A 23,007-nucleotide genomic window follows, 5' to 3' on the forward strand; every position below is an offset into this window, starting at 1 on the left:
GACTTGCCCTGACTTGTCCTACCTGCCTATCTTCTTTTCCACCTATCCACTTCAGCCTCTCCCCCGACCTATCACTTTCATCCCCTCCCCCACTCACCTATTGTACTCTATGCTACTTTCTCCCCACCCCCACCCTCCTCTAGCTTATCTCTCCACGCTTCAGGCTCACTGCCTTTATTCCTGATGAAGGGCTTTTGCCCGAAACGTCGATTTCGCTGCTCCTCGGATGCTGCCTGAACTGTTGTGCTCTTCCAGCACCACTAATCCAGAAAATGGTGAGGGTGACGGTCAGATCATGCCAAGCCTGCAGTTGGTAGAGTTGTTGTCTGGGAAGAGGGAGGATAGACAGCTGGAGGGCAGGAGGCACATAGCAATTGGAACACATTAACACACTGCCTACCAGCCTCCTGTGGCACATGATTGACTTGAAGCTAATCAGTTGCTGCAGATTGTTGCAGTGACAGGCATGATTCCCTCGACTGAGGCACTGACATGAAGTATCAGCGTTCACAAGCACAATCAGAAAGGATCCACCCAACTTCAAAGTTCATTGTCAGCTACGTACCATATTCCAATCTTCTTACGCTATCATTTTTCAATATACATACACCCTGCAGTGCTGCTAATGCTGCTGTGAGTCTCACTGAGCCTCAGCACTAAGTCAACAGTTTTACTTCCCTTTTACACTGTCTGCTGTCCCTTCCAGTCACAGCAGATAACTAACAAGCTGCAGTTAATGGAGACGAACAGAACCTCAGAGTCACATCTGGAGTCTAATATTAGCCACTCAAAACACCCGGATACAAATCAAGATTATTTTTGGTATTTATCAAGGTGAGGATTCTCAACAAGATAGAACACATTTCTTTACAGGATATATGTGTAAGCATCAAACACTCTCAGGGCAAGTACAATGCAGGGATAAAAACACAGCAGAGCTCCCCTTATATTGTTCCCATCAATCACTCCCAGGATGGGTACAACTCAAGGACAGATGCAGAGCAGAGCTCCCTTTTCCTTGTCCTCATCAAATACTTCCAAGACTGGTACAACATGATCTTAGATACAGTGTAAGATTCCCTCCACATTGCCCCCAACACTGTCAGGACAGGAACATCTTTCCATTTCTCATTCTTGACCTGAAACCGGAGGCTGAACCAGAAAATGTTAACAACCCAACTGTATCTACTTCTTAGTTTTATTGAGAATTTAACGTTTTGTTCTTTAAGTACTTGCATTTCCCATTTATTTTGCAACTGTGAAAGAAAAATATGTTAATGTTTTAAAATTAATGTCACATGGGCAGTAGCCAAGAGGAAGTAAAGATATTCTAATATCAATCCGAGGTATGCCACTAATCTTCTGCTCAAAGTAGGTTTACCATCTACAAAGTGGCTGCCTGTGATTCCGAATCTTTTAATCATAACATATGGCAACTGCCTGCCGTGAAAGAGAGTTGTGGTTTGCCTTCCCAACAACTATCCTGCACAGAACTGGTCAGAATGGAAGTACAGCTCTGCATATCTAAAGGACCCGAGATTGGATTCTACTCAGAAATCCAGAGCTCTCTCTTAATGAAGAAAAAGTGAAGTGGCAATCTGCGAGTGATTGTCACCCCTTGGAAAATCTGGTCCATAGTTCTCTTGTGAAAGGCATTGTTTTTGAAGAGTCAACTCTCAGGTTCCTATCATTCCTCAAATGATTGGCAGTGATCAGGACTCAGGCTTACTGCAATAACTTATTGCAATTTTTAAAATTTGTCTTATTCGTGATCACAGGAAGGGCAACTTTTATCAGCTATCCTTAGTTGTCCTTGAGAAGGTGGTGGTAGTGAATGCCTGCAGTCTCTGTGGCATAGGGAGACCCTCATGACTGGCCTTATATTAACAGGAATGTTTTTGGATTCTGCGCATTGCAGTGCTGAAAAATGTCAGTGGCGAATTGACCCTCTGTTGTACCTTGCCTTTCCAATTGAGTTATTTGAAGGACAGTTTGAACTGGATAGAAATTGCTTGAAAGATTCAATAACAGACCTAATCTAACCTTACCCAAACTTAAAAATATATTAATCCTAACATATTTCAACTTTTTTGTATGTTTTTGCTGAACTTTAACTCGTGTTGGAACATTGTCCTCTACAATCCAATGTCAAACCCTCTTTTGGTGCACTCCACAATTCAAAGGTAAAATTGTTGCCTCTCCCACCTCAATTAAGACCTCACCCATCTCTTCACATAAGACCATTGTTTGCCTTGTCCATAGGGAAATATTGGTGCTATGCCACACACTGATTGCTTCATTTCATGCAAATTGACTTTCCACCACTACATGCAGTTAAAAACTTAGCAACATAGATACCACAAAATTCAGGAAACTTAGGAAGTAGTAATGAAATACACAGCAGCATCAAACCTAGAGTTATAGAGAAAGATGCTCACTGAAGAACTGGTCAGGACAAACACAATTAGCTTGGTACAGAGGAATTAGAAATGGGAGAAAGTGCAGAGGGAATAGTGATAGAGAACTTGAAGCTCAGGGTTCATTCTAAATATTATCTTTCAGTCATGTTTGGATTATGGCATTAACAATGTTAATATTTATTATCCATTAAGAATTGCTGATGAAAATTGTTGAGCTTTCACAGCAGTGTAGTAAAGACCCTCTGAAAGTGTTCTCAGTCCTAACAAATATGGTCTGTTTTTCTTGTTGATTCCTTGAAATAGTGATCTTGTCTTCTATTTATTCCAGGAACCTGTCCCTCACGCAGGTTCTGCAAATTTGCTGTTCCCAGTCTATCGGAAGATTATTGCCCACATGGTTAATTACCCTTATTACATGCACTGTTAATTTTCTGAATTGTATTCAACGCTAAAACCCCAACTACTGGAAAGAAACCTATAAATAAGTCCCATCACTGTTTACTGTCTCTTGCTGTTTCACAGCTCCATATAAACTAATTTCACTTCCATTTTGTTTAATTAAGATCCTCTCTCTCTCTCTGTGCTGACTTTATGTCAACCTTTATTAACAGGGAAACCAATCCTCCTTTTTCAGTTTATCTGTTTCTTTTAAAATACTCCCCAAATTTGGATACCTTGCCCCTGCTTCTAATGGTAATTCAATCAAAGCTATCTGTGTTATTAATTCATCCAGTTTCGTATGAATGTTTCACAAAGTCACATAGCTTTGATGTATGTTTGGTTTTCTTCAATGTTACCTTAATGATTATTGCCTGTTTAATGTTACATTCACTGTCCTTTCCTGACGCTCTCTGCTTCATTTTGCCTCAAACACTGTTCTGCTCTAGAGCCTTGACCATTTCCCCTGTTGTTTTTCAATCTCCTGTTTCCTGGATCTCACCATCTCCTCTGTACTAGTTTCCTGCCTCTTGCTCTGGCCCTTATCAAATATCAATGGTACCAGGAGAAAGTGAGCACTGCAGATGCCAGAGGTCAGAGTCGAAGAGTGTGTTGCTGGAAAAGCACAGCCAGTCAGGCAGCATCTGAGGAGCAGGAGAGTCGATGTTTCAAGTATAAGCTCTTCATCAGAGAAGAGCTTTTCCTGATGAAGAGCTTATGCTTGAAACGTCGATTCCGCTGCTCCTTGGATGCTACCTGACCAGCTCTGCTTTCCCAGCACCACACTCTTTGACTATCAATGGTACCAGCCTACGCTGAGCGGAGTCCATCTCAATGGAACAGATTTCTCCCATCCTTGTTTTTTGATACTTTGATGACCTCATTCCACTTTCCCTGTGCTTCCTGATTCCCTTCGATGGCTGTCATGCTTTTACCTGACTTCAGAAGAGTGTGAGCAGAACTAAAGGAGACATTTTGGGATTGAACAGGGGTAAATTTAAAATGAATCTGTCAAAATTTCACTGAGTGACGCCACTCTTTTGGAAACAGTAGAGGCATCTAGTATTGATAAATACAAACATAAGTTAGGTTCCTTTCTGAAAAGAACATGCTGGGTAGAGTATACGGTTAAATTGGGGAGATAATGTGTGGTGAATTAGGATCCTTCATAGGAATGAGTGATTTTGGATCAATGATTCCAATTACTGTGAGTTTCACTCACCCTCTGTTTGGGACTATAGTACATTGACTAGTAAAGTGATTAGTCAACAAGTATCATTGTGTCCGTGCACTACCAGGATGCTCGAAATTAAGATGTTTAAGATGTTAATAGTAATTACGCTGCTGGTATCCATCATCAATGATGTGAGCTGATGTCAGATCCATTGGAAACAAAGGGAGAGAAAAACGTCCTGGAACACATAAGTAGTGAATGAATATTCATCAGTTTCTAACTCACTATGTTTTCCAGTTCAATTCTATTGAAACCATACAGACCCCAGTCTAGTAATACTCTAGTATTATTGCAAATGGAGTACAGTCCATTTTTATTCAATAACTCGAGTTTCAATGTAAATGGAACGGCAAGCTTGCTGACCAAGCTCCTATTGAAATTGGCTATGCTGTTAGACAATGCAATGGCAGAGTTTGACCTACCCTGGTGCTTTGCTGTACACAGACATTGTGTATTTTCCAGCCTGGCTTGAGTTCCTGAGCAGGAATGCGCCTTCCTTACCCTACAAAGGAAACATAAATTACTGCATTAACAGGCAAAAGGATAACATAGAAGACAAAATAACATCACAATTCAGGAGATTCAGATTTTAAAAAATAACAACAATAAAAAGATTTTAAGGCAGAAAAGATATTCAATAAGAATATGAGAAAAAGCAACAGGAGTAGCCCTTCGAATCTGCTTTGACATTAAATCCATCCATGGCTGATCTTCTCCCTGAACCATATTTAAAGGCAATGTCACAAGGCTAGCAATCCAGAGCCCCAGGCTAATGTCCTGGAGACCTGGCGTTGAGTCCCACTGTTATTGGACAATGAATAAATCGACAAGAAAGTCAGGTTACGATTGTTTCTTTCATGCAGGGAGGGCCAGCCTTATCATAATGGCGTATTACAAACACTTCCATGCTTTATACACCCATTTGCAATTACAACGTGACAAAAAATGTAACCCTTAACTAAATGAAACTGATTCAATCCCAACATCAACATCAACCCTTGTGGAATCAAGGGTTATGGAGATAAGGCAGGAACATGATACTGATTAAGGATGATCAGCCATGATCATATTGAATGGTGGTGCAGGCTCAAAGGGCAGAATGGCCTACTCCTGCATCTATTGTCTATTGTCTAACATGACAAATGATGAAGTGTGAATATAATTAAAAATCTGAAATCAAAAAGCTAGTTTAATCGTGACCATGTAATCAATGTCAACTGTTGTCAATAGTGATCTGGTTATTAATGTCCTTTAGAGAAGGATATCTGCCGATTCCACCTGGACTGGCCTACAAGTTGACTTCAGACCCACAGGAATGTAGCTGACTCTTAAGTGCCCTCTGCAATGGTCAGCAAGTCATTTGGTTCAAGGGCAATTAGGGATGGACATAAAATGGTGCCCAGCCAGTGAGACTCATGTCCACCAGTGTAAAAAATCTTCGCTGTACATTGTCCTTACCCCTTAATTCCCTGAAAGACCTAAAATTTTTCTCTCCCTGTCTTCAATGTATTGAATGATGGAGCATCTCCAATCCTCTGAGGTAGGGAATTTCAAAGATTCATTTCCAACTGAGGGAAGAAATATTCACTTGTCTCTGTCCTAAATAATCAATTCTTTTCCTGAGACTGCGTCCCTGCATTCATGATTCCCCACTGAATAGAATCAGTTTCTCAGTGTCTACCCTGTCAAGCCCCTTTATAAATGTCCATTTTCAATTAGATTAGCTCTCATTCTGTGAACTTCAGAGATGGTAGACCCAATTTACTTGGTTTCTCAGAACAGGACAATGCACTCATCCCAGCTACCAATCTCAGGAACCTTCACTATACCTGACCCTCTGCACGTACATCTTTCTTGAAATGCAGAACCAACCTACTTAATATTTGGAAAGGCATGAGTTTATTAGGGATAGTCAGCATGGCTTTGTCAGATGGAGGTCATGCCAAACAAATTTGTTAGATTTTTATTGAAAATGTGATCAAATGTGTAGATGAGGGAAGTTCAGTTGATGTAGTATATATGGATTTTAGCAAACCTTTTGATAAGGTCTGACATAGGAGACCAATTGAGAAGGTTAAAGCACGTGGAATTGAGGGAAACTCGGCAAAATGGATCAGAAACTGACAGTAACAGGACACAAAGGTAGAAGGCAGTTTGAATGACTGGAGGCCAGTTTCCAGCATGTACCACAAGAATCAATACTGGGACTCTTATTGTTTGTTATATGTATAAATGATATAGATGAACATGTGGGAGGAATATTAAGCAAACTTGCAGATGACACCAAGATTGCTAGAGTTGTTAATAGTGAAGAAGATGGTTGTAGGTTACAGGAAGATATAAATGGAATGATCAGATGGGCAGACCAGTAGCAGATGGTATTTAACTCTGACAAGAGTGAGGGGAGGCACTTTGGAAGAAGAAAAAAAGTGAGGAAGTGTTTAATGAATGGCAGGACACTGAGTAGCTTAGAGGAAAAGAGCGATCTTGGGGTGATGATTCACAGATGAAATCGGCAAAGCATGTGAATAGGACAATTAAAAGACATATGTGTCACTTCCTTTCATCGGTCATGGAATAGAGTAAAAGAGCAAGGAAGTAATGTTGGAGTTGTATAGAGCATTAGTCAGGCCAAACTGGAGTACTGCATGTAGTTCTGGTTGCTTCACTTGAGGAAGGATGTGATAGTACTGGAGGAGGTACTGAGAAGGTTCACCAGGATGTTGCTTGGGATAGAGAAATTGAGCTGTAAGAAGAGAATAGATAGGTTTGGATTGTTTTCTTAAAAACAGAGAAGACTGAGGGGGGACATGATTGAGGCGCATAAGATTATGAGGGGTATGAGCAGGGTGAATAGAGAGCAGCTGTTCCTGTGGTTGAGGGGTCAATCACAAGAGGATATAGTTTTATGGTAAGGGGCGGGAGATTCAGAGGGGATTTTGGAAAATATGTTTTCACTCAGCGAGTGGTGGGATTCTGAAATGCACTGTCTGGGAAGGCTGTGGAGGCTGGAAGCCTTACAACATTTAAAAACAATATCTGGATGAGTCCTTCAGATATCATAATATTGAATGATATGGGCCAAAGTGCAGGAAATTGGAATTAGTGCACTTTTAGTGAGAATTATGTAATGCAGATTTGATGGGTTGAAGGGCCTTTTCTGCACTGCATGAATCTATGAATCTAAAACAACATGTAGGATGTCTAGTTTAATCTCACTAAAGTCCTTATCAATTGCAGCAAAACTTCTTTATTCCCATATTCTAATCCTTTGTAATAAAGGCCAGCATGCTACTTGCTTTTTTAATTGCTTGTTGGAAATGCATGCTAATTTCTGGATTAATTGTATGATCAGACCCTTTGAACAACAACTACATTTACAGGCTTTCTTTCCTGTTAAAGAATGTTCTGCATTTTTATTCTTATTAAATTAAATAATCTCACACTTCCTTGCGTTGTACTTGATCTGCATTTTATGACCCAATATGTTAACCTTTTATGCAGCTTCTTTGTTACTTTTCCCACAATTTACATTATCACCTCACTTCATCTCATTAGTAAACTTAGATAATTCTGCTCGGTCCCTTTGTGCATGTCACTAATATAGACTGCAAACAGCTGAGGCCCCACCACTCATCCTTGCAGCATGCCACTTGTCACAGCTTCAGGAATGAAGGCAAGAGTTTGTGCAATCTAATGCAGCACAAACACAGGTGAGAAAAGTGCTCTGACACTCACAGGAGGGAGCATTTCAATCCTTCTCCTGAAGATCAGTCCCAATGTTCGAAACAGATCTGGTCTAGGATCAAATTCTAAAGAGTGAGGTACGAGTACCAGCAACTCATTCAATTGACTGGATTGCATGTGGTTAATCATGTCTATTGGTCAATAGATTGCACTTAATAGGATATTGTATTCATAGAGTAGGGTCTCTGTAGGACTCAAGTCCTAATGCGTTTTAGGAGTGGTATCTTTTATTTAACCCCAAACTCTAATAACTTGGGAGTGTTTGATAAGGAGGACACCATAGAGGGAGCTTTACTCTATACTTAAATCTATGCTGTTCCTGTCCTTGGTGTGATTGAAGGTTACAGTGTAAATGGAACTTTACTCTGCAACTAATCTCACACTGTACTTGCTCTGTGAGTGTTTGATGGGGACAGTGTGGAGGCAGCTTTACTCTGTATTAAACCCTGTACAGTGCCTGTCTTAGGAGTGATGATGTGGAGGAGGCGGTGTTGGACTGGGGTGTACAAAGTTAAAAATCACACAATACCAGGTTATAGTCCAACAGGTTTATTTGGAAGCACTAGCTTTCGCACTGCTGCTCCTTCATCAGGTGGCTGTGGAGCAGGATTCTAGGCCACAGAATTTATAGCAAAAGATTATAGTGTCATACAGCTGAAATGATATATTGAACAAGCCTAGATTGCTGTTAAGTCTTTCATCTTTTAGAATGGGTTGCAGGTTTGGGTTCATTAATATGTAAATCCCAGAACTTCTTTTAAGTCACATTCCCATGATAGCTTAAGTTTTATATTTAAAAAGTGACATTTCAGCTCAGACAATTCATTAAAGGTGATTCTTCTGCTTCTAGAAATAGAACCAGTCTGACTTACTCTAACCAGACTCTGGGGATCCAGACAGATTCTAACCTCACACCTTTAATGCATTGCTTGAGCTGAGATGTCACTTTTTTTTATAAAACCTTATGTTATCTTGGCAATGTGATTTAAAAGAAATTCTGGGATTTACAAATTAATGAACCAAAAACCTGCAACCCATTCTAAACGATGAAAGACTTAACAGCAATCTAGGCTTGTTCAATATATCATTTCAGCTGTATGACACTGTAATCTTTTGCTATAAATTCTGTGTCTCATGATCCTGCTCTACTGGTTGCCTGATGAAGGAGCAGCACTCCAAAAGCCAGTGCTTCCAAATAAACCTGTTGGACTATAATCTGGTGTGGTGTGATTTTTAACTTTGTCTTAAGAGTAATGGATGTGGACAATGTAGAGAGAGCTTCACTCTGTGTCGAACCCTGCGCTGTACCCATCCTGGGAGTGTTGGCTTTATGATCTCTGAACCACTCTTTTGCATAGTCACACTGTTAGGTTTCGACATTTTGTACAGTGAAGGAGAAGAGTGAAAAATAATCATTACCTCCTGTTTCAGCAGCTGCTCTGCTTTGCTCCTTGTGATTTCTTTGTTATACCATCTGTGTGAGGACAGGACAACAGTAAATATTTCTGTTCATTGCAAATCTGCTGCGTGCTCACTTTTTTTTAAGATTAGATTACTTACAGTGTGGAAACAGGCCCTTCAGGCCAACCAGTCCACACCGACCCACCAACACGCATCCCACCCAGACCCATTCCCCTACATTTACCCCTTCATCTAACATTACGGGCAATTTAGCATGGCCAATTCACCTAACCTGCACATTTTTGGACTGTGGGAGGAAACTGGAGCACCCGGAGGAAACCCACGGGGAGAACGTGCAAACTCCACACAGTCAGTTGCCTGAGGTGGGAATTGAACCCGGGTCTCTGGCGCTGTGAGGCAGCAGTGCTAACCACTGTGCCACCGTGCTGCCCACTTGATCAGGTCCTGAGATTTATCTACCTTTGTGTTTTCTAAGACCGCCAGCATTTCCTCTTCTACTGCATTTTTTCTTATTGGTTTGACCGGTATGGTCTCTCTGTGAGTATCAAATCTATTGGAATGGAATACAGAGCCTGTAGTGGAGCCAGTGGTCCAGAAGGCATTGACTAGATCTCTTAGGCCGATCCCCAGGGTTTACTCCATCAGATAATGCTGTATAATCTATAAGTATGGGCAACACTCCTGTCATGAAACGATTCAAGTCACCTTCTGCCTACCCGAAGCAGATTTATCATTTTTAAGGCAGAGGTCACAATGTGGCAGCAGTGTGTACCATCGACAAGGTGTACTGCAGCAACACACAAATCCATTTTGGAGAGCACCTTCCAAAGCAGGACCGTTACCATCAAAAAGAAAGGTACATGGGAGCAGCATACCCTGCAGGTTCCCCTCTGAGATGCACATCAACCTGATTTGGAACGACATTACTTCACTGGGTTAAAATACTGGAACTCCCTCACTAACACCACTGTTGGTGTATCTATACACAATGGACTGCAATGGTTCAAAAAGATTGTTCCTACCAACTTTTCCAGGGCAGGTAGAGATAGCAAATTAAAATTGGCCTATTCAGCAAAGCCCGTATACCATGACTGATAAAAAGACTAATTACAGAAACATGCCACAAAATCTAGCATGATATTAATGCCACTTCTGAGGGAGTGCTGCACTATCAGAGAGTCAGTAATTAGAGACTGCTGCACTTTCAGAGGGTGAGTACTGAGGAAGTGCTGCACTGTCGGAAGGTCATTACTGAGAAGTTCTACATTATCAGAAGGTCAGTAGAGTCATAGAGATGTACAGCATGGAAACAGACCCCTCAGTCCAACCCGTCCATACTGACCAGATATCCCAACTCAATCTAGTCCCACCTGCCAGAACCTGGCCCATATCCCTCCAAACCCTTCCTATTCAGATGCCTTTTAAATGTTACAATTGTACCAGCCTCCACCACTTCCTCTGACCGTTCATTCCATACACGCAACACCCTCTGCACGAAAACGTTGCCTCTTAGGTCTCTTTTATATCTTTCCCCTCTCATCCTAAACCTATGCCCTCTAGTTCTGGACTCCCCCAACCCAGGGCAAACATTTTGTCTATTTATCCTATCCATGCCCCTCATGATTTTATAAACCTCTATAAGGTCACCCTCAGGCTCCCACACTCCAGGGAAAACAGCTCTAGCCTATTCAACCTCTCCCTATAGATCAAATCCTCCGACCCTGGCAACATCCTTGTGAATCTTTTCTGAACCCTTTCAAGTTTCATAACATCTTTCCAATAGGAAGGAGACCAGAATTGCATGCAGTGGCCTAACCAATGTCCTGTACAGCCACAACATAACCTCCCAAATCCTGTACTCAATACTCTGACCAATAAAGGAAAGCATACCAAACGCCTTCTTCACTATCCTATCTACCTGCGACTCCACTTCCAAGGAGTTATTAACCTGCTGTCCAAGGTCTCTTTGTTCAGCAACACTCCCTAGGACCTTACCATTAAGTGTATAAGTCCTGCTAAGATTTGCTTTCCCAAAATGCAGCATCTCACATTTATCTAAATTAAACTCCATCTGCCACTTCTCACCCATTGGTCCATCTCATCAAGATCCCATTGTAATCTGAGGTAACCTTCTTCGCTGTCCACTACACCTCCAATTTTGGTGTTATCTGCAAACTTACTAACTATACCTCCTATGTTCACATCCAAATCATTTATATAAATGAAGAAAAGTAGTAGACCCTGCACCGATCCTTGTGGCAGTCCACTGGTACAGGCCTCCAGTCTGAAAAACAACCCTCCACCACCAATCTCTGACTTCTACCTTTGAGCCAGTTCTGTATCCAAATGGCTAGTTCTCCTTTATTCCATGAGTTCTAAGCTTGCTCACCAGTCTCCCATGGGGAACCTTGTTGAATGCCTTACTGAAGTCCATATAGATCACATCTATCACTCTGCCCTTGGTCAGTATTGAGGGAGTTCTGCATTAACAGAAGGTTAGTACTGAGGGAGTTGTACATTATCAGAAGGTCAGTGCTGAGGGAGTGCTGCACTGTTGCAGGTCAGTACCGAGGCAATGCTACATGATGGAGGGTCAGCACTGAGTGCTACAGAGTCAGACGATTTTCAAGGATGTTGCCAAGGTTGGAGGTATGGGAAGAGGCTGAATAGGCTGGGCTGTTTTCCCTGGAACATTACAGGCTGAGGGATGACCTTACAGAGGTTTATAAAATCATGAGAGACATGAATAGGGTGAATAGTCAAGGTCTTTTCCCCAGGATAGGTCAGACCAACACCTGACATTATAGGTTTAAGGTGAAAGGGGAAAGATTTAGAAGGGACCTAAGGGACAACATTTTCACACAGACGGTAGTGTGTGTATGAAATGGGCTACCAGAGGAAGTGGTGTAGGCAGGTAGAATTATAACATTTAAAAGACATCTGGATGGGTAAATGAATGTGAAGGGTTTAGAAGGATATGGGCCAAATGGGACTAGATTAATTTAGGATATCTGGTCATCATGAATGAGTTGGATCGAAGGGTCTGTTTCTGTGCTGGACAACTCTGTGACTCTACTGAGGGAGCACTGTACTAATGGAGTATTAGTACTAAGGGAGTGCTGTACAGTTGCAGGATCATTACTGAGGGAGTACAAGAGTGTCAGAAAGTCAGTACTGACGGAGTACTGCACCGTCGCAGGATAAGTGCTGAACATTGACGCACATCAGAGATTCAGTACTGAGAGAGTGTCGCATTGTTAGAGGGTCAGTACTGAGGGAGTGCTGCACTGTCAGAGGGTGAGTACTGAGACAGTGCTGCACTTTCAGAGGGTCAGTACTGAGGGAGTGCTGCACTGTCAGAGGGTCAGCATTGAGGGAGTTTTGCACTGTCAGAGGGTCAGTACTGAGGGAGTGCTGCACTGCCAGAGGGTCAGTACTGAGGGAGTGCTGCACTGCCAAAGGGTCAGTACTGAGGGAGTGTTGCACTGTCAGAGGGTCAGTACTGAGGGAGTGTTGCACTGTCAGCGGGTCAGTACTAAGGGAGTGCTGCACTGTCAGAGGGTCAGTACTGAGGGAGTGTTGCACTGTCAGCGGGTCAGTACTGAGGGAGTGTTGCACTGTGCTTTCCACCAAAACAATGCAGTAGCTGATGGTTTGAATCTATCTGCTTACATTTAGAAAAGTCTTTTCTCTTCAGTATTTGCTACAAGCTGGAAAACAATCACTCTTGAGTATTTGTTTTCTCTGTCATTTCATATTGTCCAACAATCAATGATTATTATTATCTTAGTCAGTATTCAGATTCCCATTGTACAGAATTGTAGTTAACTTCTCCAATTCTGCTTCTACAGAAAAGTGAGTACTTTAAGCAATTCTATATATCTCCTTGGCTTTCCAAACTGAAAGACCACATTTTCATTTTCATAAGAGACATTATGAGACCAGCTGTACTTGAATAGCCATCAGTAAGAGTCACACGTCACATACTCGAAAGTTAACTAGGTTCATTAGGTTACCTAAGGAAATACAAAAGCACATTTGTTCATATTTAATTTTCCTACTACCTATTAATATAACCTTTCACCTAATATGTTTCATTGAAGCACCTGTTTATGATATGTCAACATAAGTCCCCCCCCCCCAGTTTTTCATTGTGAACTAGAATTGTGGCAATCTCTACTGTGCTACTTACTCATATGTTTCAAGCTTGTTCCCAGATTCCACCACGTAATTACTGGGGATGAATCCTTCCTGTCTGCAGAGAGAATGAATGAGACCAATCAGCTATTTTCAACATCCTATCCACCATAGGCTAATCCCATGCAGGTATCTATCAGAGCAGATCACTCTATTAGCCCTGATAATACCCTCTGTTTCCACTCTGTAACTTGTGTCTTTGAGTGTGATTATAAGTAATATAAAATGATTCTCCCATTATGTTACTTCCCATAATAATTTCTCCCACCTCTGCCTCTAAGAGCTGTAATGTTTCTTGAACTGTTTTCGTACTTTCATATAATTGCAAAAGCTCTCGCAATCTGCTTTTATATTACTATTTAGTTTATTCTCAAATTCTAGTTTTTTCTCTTTTTATCAACTGTTTCAGTTGCCCTTTGCTGTTTCTAAAACATTTCCAAACTTCAGGCTTACTATTATTTTTACAACATTGTATGCCATTCAGTAATTATGGCAGACAAAGGGGAAAATCTCCAAAGAGTTTCTGACATGGTTGTAACAAACACCACCACATGGATTATCATTAAATTGCACAAAACAGTATGCACGTTATCAAAGAAAAGGACTTACGCCTGCTGGCAAATTAAGAGCAAAATCAAAGAACCCAAAAAAGTAGAATTATTTTGAGTATTGCTGAAAAACATATTTTATCATAACCTTCATTTTGCACATATCAACTTTTCAGTTGCCCTTTCCTAGTTTCAATACCATTCCAAATCTTCGGGCTTGACATTTTTCTTTTGCAATATTATAAGCCTCTGCAGTATTGATAGTAGATGACAAGGCAAATCTACAAAGAATTTTAACTGCACCTCTACAAACCAAATTCCACTTGTTGACCAACCAGCACTCTCCTCTTAACAGTATAACAGCTGATTTTCCCATAAATTGGTATTCTTGCAAGATGAATGCAAGATGAAAAGCTTATCAAAATATGTCCTTTTACAAATTCTATACTAATAAATAGATATTCATATCATTTTCTTATTTGCTTAGCCTAACAATATCTAATCGGAAAATTGATGAAGACATCAGGAGTTGAGTAACAGTTGTAACAGAAACCTTCAAAAAAGTGGCATACCTGTTCAGAAATGAAGACAGAGTGAGATGAAACCTACACCTGGTTGATTTTATTACATGGATGTGCAAGTTGGAATCTAAATGGAAAATAAAGGCTACAGAGACGTAGTTATGTTGAACCATGGTGAGGGTTAACAAAAACAGAAAGTGCTGGAGAATCTCAATAAGGTTGGCAGCTTCTGTGGAGAGAGAAACAGAGTTGACATTTTGAGTCAGTAACCTTTCGTCAGAATGAAACTCAAAACATTAATTCTGTTTTCCCTCTATAGATAGTGACAGACTTGCTGAATTTCTACAGCATTCTCTGTTTTGTTTTAGAACATTCACTGATCTTTATTTTATCGGGTTAGTTGGACAAAATCACTACATCACTATGTTCCCCCCCCCCCCAATGTGTGAAGTTATCCACATTGGTAGGGAAAAAAAACAGAAAAACAGAATATTTTTAAATGGCGAGAGATTATGAAATGTTGTTATTTGTAGGGACCTGGGAATCACCAGCATGAACCAGAGAAAGCTAATGGGCAGCTACAGCATTCAGGGCAGTCTGGTGGCTCAATTGTTAGCACTGCTGCCTCACAGCAGCAGGGACCTGGGTTCGATTCCAGCCTTGGGTGACTGTCTGTGTGGAGTTTGCACACAGTTTCAAGGGAAAAAGGAACACAATAAGAACATTTGCAGCTGACGACCAATAGCTGTAGTTAGCAGAGAGAAACCAGAAGGTCTGTGAAGACCAGTGAAATTCTGGGGTTAATGGAGCAACTGGGAACCAAATGAGGAAATACAGTAACAGCTTAAGAAGCAGAACAGATACAGGACCAAGATGGTGGCTTTTATCAAAGACTGTGGAAGTTGGAGAGCCAACATTGTAAAATCCCATAATACCAGAAGATAAGCAGAATAACCTCTTCATTTAATCTAGTACTATCAATAAATTCTCTCATCATCCACAGATGGATGTATTTGACAATTAAGCATTGACAACATTGTTTGTGTAGAGAATTCAAAAGATATATAAACTTTAAGGGAAGTAATTTTTCGTTTTGTCAGTCCCATTGGGCTGATCCTTTATTCTGGTCATGTGACCCCTCTTTCTAGATTTCCCAGACATGTGAAACCCATGCTCAACATTTACTCAATCAAACACTCAGAAATTTGATAAGTTTCAATAAGATCTCCTTTCATTCTTTGAAATTCCAGGGAATATAGGCCCAATCTCCTCAATCACTGCCCGTAGGACAATCTAGTCAACTCATGAACCAGTCTCGGGGAACTTCTTACCTTCCTCAAAAACAATTATATCCTTCCTTAGGTAAGGAAACCGAAAATGTACACATTACTCTAGGCTGTGGTCTCATTAAGGCTGGCCAAATTTACAATAAGGGTTTTACACTCTTATACTCCGAGACTTTGATAATAATGACTAACATGTCCCCTGCCTTCCAAACATACTTGTTTTTTAAAGAATCCCTACAATGTGCAAACAGGCCATTTGGTCTAACAACTCCACACCAACCTTCTGAATAGTAACCCACCCAGACCCATTCCCCTACATTTACCCCTGACTAATGCATCTCACCTATACATCCCTGAACACGATGGGCAATTTAATATGATCAATTTACCTTACCTGCACACCTTTGGATTGTGGGAAGAAACTCACACAGACACAGGGAGAATGTGCAAACTCCACACAGACAGTCACCCGAGGCTGGAATCGAACCCAGGTCCCTGCTGCTGTGAGGCAGCAGTGCTAACCATTGAGCCACCAGACTGCCCTGAATGCTGTAGCTGCCCATTAGCTTTCTCTGGTTCATGCTGGTGATTCCCAGGTCCCTACGAATAACAACATTTCACAATCTCTCGCCATTTAAAAATATTCTGTTTTTCTGGTTTTTTTCCTACCAATGTGGATAACTTCACACATTGGGGGGGGGGGAACATAGTGATGTAGTGATGTTGTCACTAGGGTAATAATCAAGAAGCCCAGACGAATGGTCTGAGTTTATATCCCACCTTAGCTTCTGGTGGAATGTAAATTTAATTTATAAATGTGAAGCTAAAGATAGTCTGAGTGATAATGACAACTATTAAGTATGGTTGCTAAAAAAAATCCAGCTAGTTCACTAACACCCTTTTGAGGAGCAAATCTGCCATCCTTATCTGGTTTGGTCTACATGTGACTCCAGTCCATACCGACATGCTTGGCTTTTAAGTGCCTCTGGAAATGGTCTAAGAGAGCTCTTCCTAAATGTTTCCCACACTGGGACTCTTGTTCAGGGCTTGAAAACTCGCACAAACTCAAAGTGAGGACTGTGCAACTGGAGTGGAGGAGAGGAGTTGCGGGTGTGGACTGTGGAACCTACTTTTTCACAAATCTTTCAGAAGTAAGAATCAGACCATAGACAAGGGTCAGTTAGGTCAAATTGTTAAAAAATAAGGATATGACGAGGTCTCGCAGGTCTTGACTCTAGTTGGTGTCATTGCAGTCTTGGAGTTCGCAGCCCCAAACCTCATTTTGTCACATCTTTGGGGAACCATGACCCACTGTTTAAGAAGGCCTGGCATAGCAAGCCATTCAATTCAAGGGCAATTAGGAATGGACAAGAAATGACAGCTTTGGCAGTGACATGCACTGTTGAGTTATTACGTAGATTTCAGACCAGACATGCAGTGTATATTTACATGACATGGCAACACGTAAAGTTCTGGGACTAAAGTATCCTCCTTACCATCAGACACTGCCTCTGTCTGTTGGAATCAGTAGAGTGACATCAATTAGTTAGTATGTGTATGCAATGTACACTAAAATCAGTAAGCATAGAATCCAGACCACATTTAAATCTGTGATATTATAGCAATATATATAGTTAGTGTAAACAAACTTCAAATGACTGATTAAAGAGCAGAGTGTTTGTGGCACATGTAATGTAAGCTAATGCATGGGTGCATTGGGCAGCACTCAGACCATATTCACAGTGGCACTGTTGTTTAATTCAGGAAACCAGGTCATGGGGGCACACTCCCCCATATCCCATGAAAGAAAAAAATAACACAACACCACATTGTCCGACATATTTTTGCACTTTCCAACAACCCCCTGTGGAGATTACTGTTAGTATAGCTTCAGGAGAAAGAGGAGTGCCTCCAGGTTAAAACAAAAAAAGTTGTGATAAGATTAGAAATCAGCAACAAAAATGTAAGAAAGGAGAATAGAGAAAGGCTACAAATCCTGGTTATATATTCCATCCTCAGCCTCCATCAGTTGGTGAATGTTTCTCGCAGTACAGTCCTGGTCAACACAGAGGGTCAGTTACACCCAACTCCACAATGGCCACCAAGGTGCTCGGTAACATTGTGTCCATGTGGACCTTAGCCAGATTTTCAAGTTGACGGGTGCCTGTTTTCCTCCAAGCAGACATGACAGCTTCTGAGGCACCAACCACACACAGAGCTTTTGGACAATAATCTCGGGATCACCTCTTACCCGCGCATGTCTCTAGCTTTCCACCAATGTTGATCCTGGTCATCCAAGACAACATATTCTTCATCCTTCTGGAGAGACAGATCGTCAGGACTCATCTTCTGGTAATCATATAGTGCAACAACAACCTTTGTGGGTGTGGAGCTAGGCTGGGGAGGTGGAGCTCGTTTCATCTGCTGGAATACAATGAGTAGAACCATTACCAAGTCAGCATTAACTAGTTACTTAGCAACCTCTGGCTAATCATCCATATCTACATGTGAGGGTACCATTGACAAGTTGGTCAACAACCAGGAATCAATGATTGTGTTGTGTGTGTCTATTATTCATTCATGTAGTGTAGGTGTGTTGGCTTGGCTTGCAGCTATTACTTATCCCTAATAGCACCTTGAGGAGGTGGCGAAGGCCTGTTTTCTTGAATTACTACAGACCGGTACAAAGTACCTGCAGTGCTGTTAAAGAGGGAGTTTCAGGACTTTGATCCAGTGACGCCGAAGGAAAGGCGATATACTTCATGGTCAGGATGGTGTGCAGCTTGAAGGAAAACTTGTGTTCCCATGCATCTGTTGCTTTTGTCCTTCTAGGTGGTAGAGTTTACAGGTTAGAACATAGAACAGTACAGCACAGGAGCAGGCCCTTCGGCCCATGATGTTGTGGTAAACATGACACTAAATTAAACTAATCCATTCTGCCTGCTCTTGGCCAATATCCCTCCATTCCTTACATATTCATCTGCTTATCTAAAGGTCCCTTAAACACCCCTGTCCTATCTCCCTCCACCACCAGCCCTGGCAGTACAAACCAGATTCCTACCACTCTCTGTATAAAAAGCTTGCCCCTCACATCTCCTCTCAACTTTCCCTCTCTCACCTTCAATGCATGTCGCCTAGTATGAGACATTTTAACTCTGGGTAAAAGATTCTGACCGTCAACTCTACCTATGCATCTCATAATTTTATGATTCGGAGATGCCGGTCATAGACAGAGAACACAGGGGCTAACACCTTCAACATATTGTCTAGCTATCACCATTGTTAACAGCTAACCCGAGAATGCAACTTTAAAAAAAGGGTTTTGTGATTTACACATGAAAGAAGTGAAACTATCCCTGTATTCTAACAGATGAAAGGCTTAACAGACAATTAATTCTTCAATGTATAATTTCAGTTACATCACACTGCAAATTTTTGCTATAAATTCTGTGTTACGATCGAGCCCTCCACAATCACCTGATGAAGGAGCGTCGCTACGAAAGCTAGTGTGCTTCCAATTAAACCTGTTGGACTATAACCTGGTGTTGTGTGATTTTTAACATAATTTTATAGACTTTGATCAAGTCTCCCCACAGCCTCTGCTGCTGCAGAGAAAACAACCTGAGTTTTTCCAGCTTCTCCTTATAGCTCATACCCTCTAATCCAAGCAGCATCCTGGTAACCCTCTTCCACACCTTCTCCAAAGCCTCCACATCCTTCCTGTAATGTGGCAACTAGAATTGAATGCAATAGTCTAAGTGTGGCCTAACCAAAGTCTGATAAAGCTGCAACATGACATCTTGACTCTTGTACTCAATTCCCTGACCAATAACGGCAAGCATGTCATGTGCCTTCTTTACCATTCTATCTAGTAGCATGGCCACTTTCAGGGAGCTATGGACATGAACACCAAGATCCCTCTGTACATCAGGGTCTTGCTGTTAACTGTATACTTTTCCTTAACATTTGATCTCCCACAATAGAGCACCTCACACCTACCTGGATTAACCTCCATTTGCCATTTTTCTGTCCTCCCTGTTTGGATATTGAACTGGTGGATATGGTTGCCATCAAAAGGGCTGTTTATTCATAGGTGATCTCAAGCTTCTTGAGTGCTGTTGGAGCTTCATTTATCCAGGCAAGTGGAGAGTATTCCATCACACTCTTGACATGTGCTATTTAGATGGTGAGCAGCTCCAAGGAGTCAGGAGGTAAGTTACTCAACTCAGAATGTTCGGCCTCTGATCTGCTCATGTAGCCACAGTATTTATACACCATTTCTGAGGGGATAACAGTCTCCTTATTGGAGCAGTATATTATGGTTCTGTCCATTTGTGTGGAAGGGGAGGAGGAGAAATATTCATCAAACATGAGGTGAGATAAGTTGACTGACTTCCCTTGACATCAAAACTGCATTTGACTGAGAATAGCATCAAGAAGCCCAAACAGAACTGGAATCATGGGAAAAGTCTCCTCTAGTTGGAGTCATAGCTGCTACATAGGAAGATGGTTTTGGTTATTGGAGGTCAGTCATCTTAGCTCCAGGACATCTCTACAGGAGTTCCTTAGGATAATGTCCTAGGCCCAACCACCTTCAGCTGCTTCATCAATGACCTTCCCTCCATCATAAGATCAGAAGTGGGAAAGTTTGCCAATGATTGCACAATGTTCAGCACCATTCGCGACTCCTCAGATAAATGAAGTAAACCATGCTCAAATGCACCAAGATCTGGACAATACCCATATTTGGGCTGACAAGTGGCAAGTAACATTTGCACCATATAAATGCCAGGCAATGACTATCTCCAACAACACCCCTTTTCGTTCACTGTTACTGACCACTGTCCCACTGGAAACATTCTCAGCGCGAGAGATGCATTCGGTGGGGGGGGGGGGGGGGGGGGGGGGGGGGAGGTTGTGGGTGGTTATCATTGATCATAATCTGAACCAGACTAGCCACATAAATACGGTAGCTACCAGAGCAGGTCAGAAGCTCAGAATCCTGCAGTGAGTAACTCACCTCCTGACTCCCCAAAGCTTGTCCACCATGAACATGAAACAAATCAGGAATGTGGTAAGATACTCCCTACTTGCCAGGATGGGTGCAGTTCCAACAACACTCAAAACACTTGACACAATCTAGGAGAAAGCAGCCCACTTGATTGACACGGCATGCACAAATCTCCACTCCTAGAACCACTGGCACTCAGTAACAGCAATGTCTACCTGCATTTCAGAAATTCACCAAGTCTCCTTAGCACAAATGCACAAACTCTACCATCTAGAATGATGCAGATGGATGGGAACACCCCTACTTGCAAGTTTCCCTCCAAGCCACTCACCATTCTGACTTGGAAATGTATTGCTACTCCTCCAGTGTCACTGGGTCAAAACTGTAGAACTCCCTCCCTTATGGCATTGTAGGTCAATCTTCAGCATGTGGACTGCAGCAGTTCAAGAAGGCAGTTCACCAACACCTTCTCAAGGGCCACTAGGGACATGGAATAAATGCTGACCAGCCTGTGACACCCACGCCCCGTGACAGAATTAAAAATAAATGAGGCTGTATCAGGTTATTACTATGTTGAAAGAGAGGTGAATTGATGTGCTCACCAAAACCAATGCCTAATTTTTGTTAATTGTCTGCCTCACACTGTCAGGGACCTGTGTTCGATTGCAGCCTTGGGTGACCCTCTATGTGGACTTTGCACATTCTCCCTGTGTCTGATTGGGTTTCCTTCGGGTGCTCTGGTTTCCTCCCATTGTCCAAAGATGTGCAGATCAGGTGAATTGGCTGTGCTCAATTGCCCGTAGTGTCCAGGGGTGGCTTAGCCATGGGAAATGCAAGGTTAAAGGGGTGGGGGGGGGAGCTGAGTGGTGAGTCAGGGTGCGATGTTCTTCGGAGAGTCAGTATTGAATTGTTGGGCCAAATGGCATGTTTCCACATTGTGGGGATTCTATTGGAACCCTGCCATGGCTTGCTTTGCCTGACAGAAGCATGGTTAAGGTCTGTATCAGTGGTGCTTCCAGAATGCCAAAGTGTCACCCAGTGAAGACCCAGAAACACTGGTGGCAGATGGAGACTCTGGTGGGCTTCATTCACTACCAGCTTTGGAGAATGTTGTTTGCATTGTGACTGGTTTGGTAAGAATATCACTTCCATCCCATCTCTTATCCACCCATGGGACTGGTCCTTGTAAGGTTGAGGGAGACTGCTGAATTCTTAGCTGTAGGTAAGACTATCTTTTTATTTAACATTCTGTGGACTATTCTCATGATATAAAGTGGTGTGCAGACAAAGCAAGTGTAAAGTGAGAATAAAACAGCAAGTAGTTAGAGTCTGGAATGCACTCCTGGAAATGTGGAGCAGGCAGGTTTTACTGATGTATTCAAGAGGGCATTGGACGATTAGTTGAACAGAAATAGGGGACATAGATATGGGGGAAAGGCAGGAGATTGGCACTAGTCAATGGAGTCAGACTAGATGACAGAGCTAGCACAGATACAATGGTCCAAATGGCCTTGTTCTGTGATAATAATTCTGTGATTCTATGATTAAGCTTAGCACAAGACGATACACAGAATAATCTCTCTCTGGAGTCTGCTGTCATGCAATCTCGCATCATGACTGATGTTGCAAGAGATGATTCACATACTTGAGTATTTACCCTTTACTCTACACTCATCACCAATCAAACATTCTGGGGACTCTCACCTTCCAGTCTTCCCTCACCCAAAGGCAGCCAAATCTTCACTTATTCTTCCAACCTCGCTGGCTTAACAGACATAAGACCTCTGTTTCAATATCAGGGTAATGTTCGCCATTCAGGTGCAGAGATTGTTTACCCAAAATATAACCAGCTATTCACCATCATCAGCATTTAGAATGACAGAAAGACACAACATCGGAGAGAGAATGAAAGATGGAAAGAACAATACGGAGGTATGGCATTGAGGGTGAGTTGGAGGTTTAGATTAGGAATTGGCTGGCTGGAAGAAGACAGAGGGTAGTAGTTGATGGCAAAGGTTCATCTTGGAGTGCCGTCACTAGCGGTGTTCCGCAAGGATCTGTTTTGGGACCATTGCTGTTTGTCATTTTTATAAATGACCTAGAGGAGGGGTTAGAAGGTTGGGTGAACAAGTTTGCGGATGGTACGAAAGTCGGAGGAGTTGTAGACAGTGAAGAAGGATGTG

The 23,007-nt window shown here is 42.0% G+C and overlaps 1 protein-coding gene across 3 annotated transcripts in view; it reads right to left on the minus strand.

Moving 5' to 3' along the window:
- btk (Bruton agammaglobulinemia tyrosine kinase) overlaps window positions 1–23,007 on the minus strand; it is a 127,255-nt gene that overhangs the window by 39,697 nt on the left and 64,551 nt on the right. For 2 of the 3 annotated variants that reach the window (XM_043704297.1, XM_043704296.1), the window contains exons 7-10: window positions 18,065–18,237; window positions 13,454–13,516; window positions 9,259–9,313; window positions 4,515–4,594 (exon numbers count right to left, since the gene is read on the minus strand). In XM_043704297.1, coding sequence (XP_043560232.1) covers window positions 4,515–4,594; window positions 9,259–9,313; window positions 13,454–13,516; window positions 18,065–18,237 — 371 coding nt within the window. The remainder of the gene's footprint in view (window positions 1–4,514; window positions 4,595–9,258; window positions 9,314–13,453; window positions 13,517–18,064; window positions 18,238–23,007) is intronic. The other variant, XM_043704298.1, reaches the window with a different exon arrangement.

This window comes from Chiloscyllium plagiosum, chromosome 15 (genome assembly GCF_004010195.1).
Source record: "Chiloscyllium plagiosum isolate BGI_BamShark_2017 chromosome 15, ASM401019v2, whole genome shotgun sequence".
Classification (NCBI taxonomy): domain Eukaryota; kingdom Metazoa; phylum Chordata; class Chondrichthyes; order Orectolobiformes; family Hemiscylliidae; genus Chiloscyllium; species Chiloscyllium plagiosum.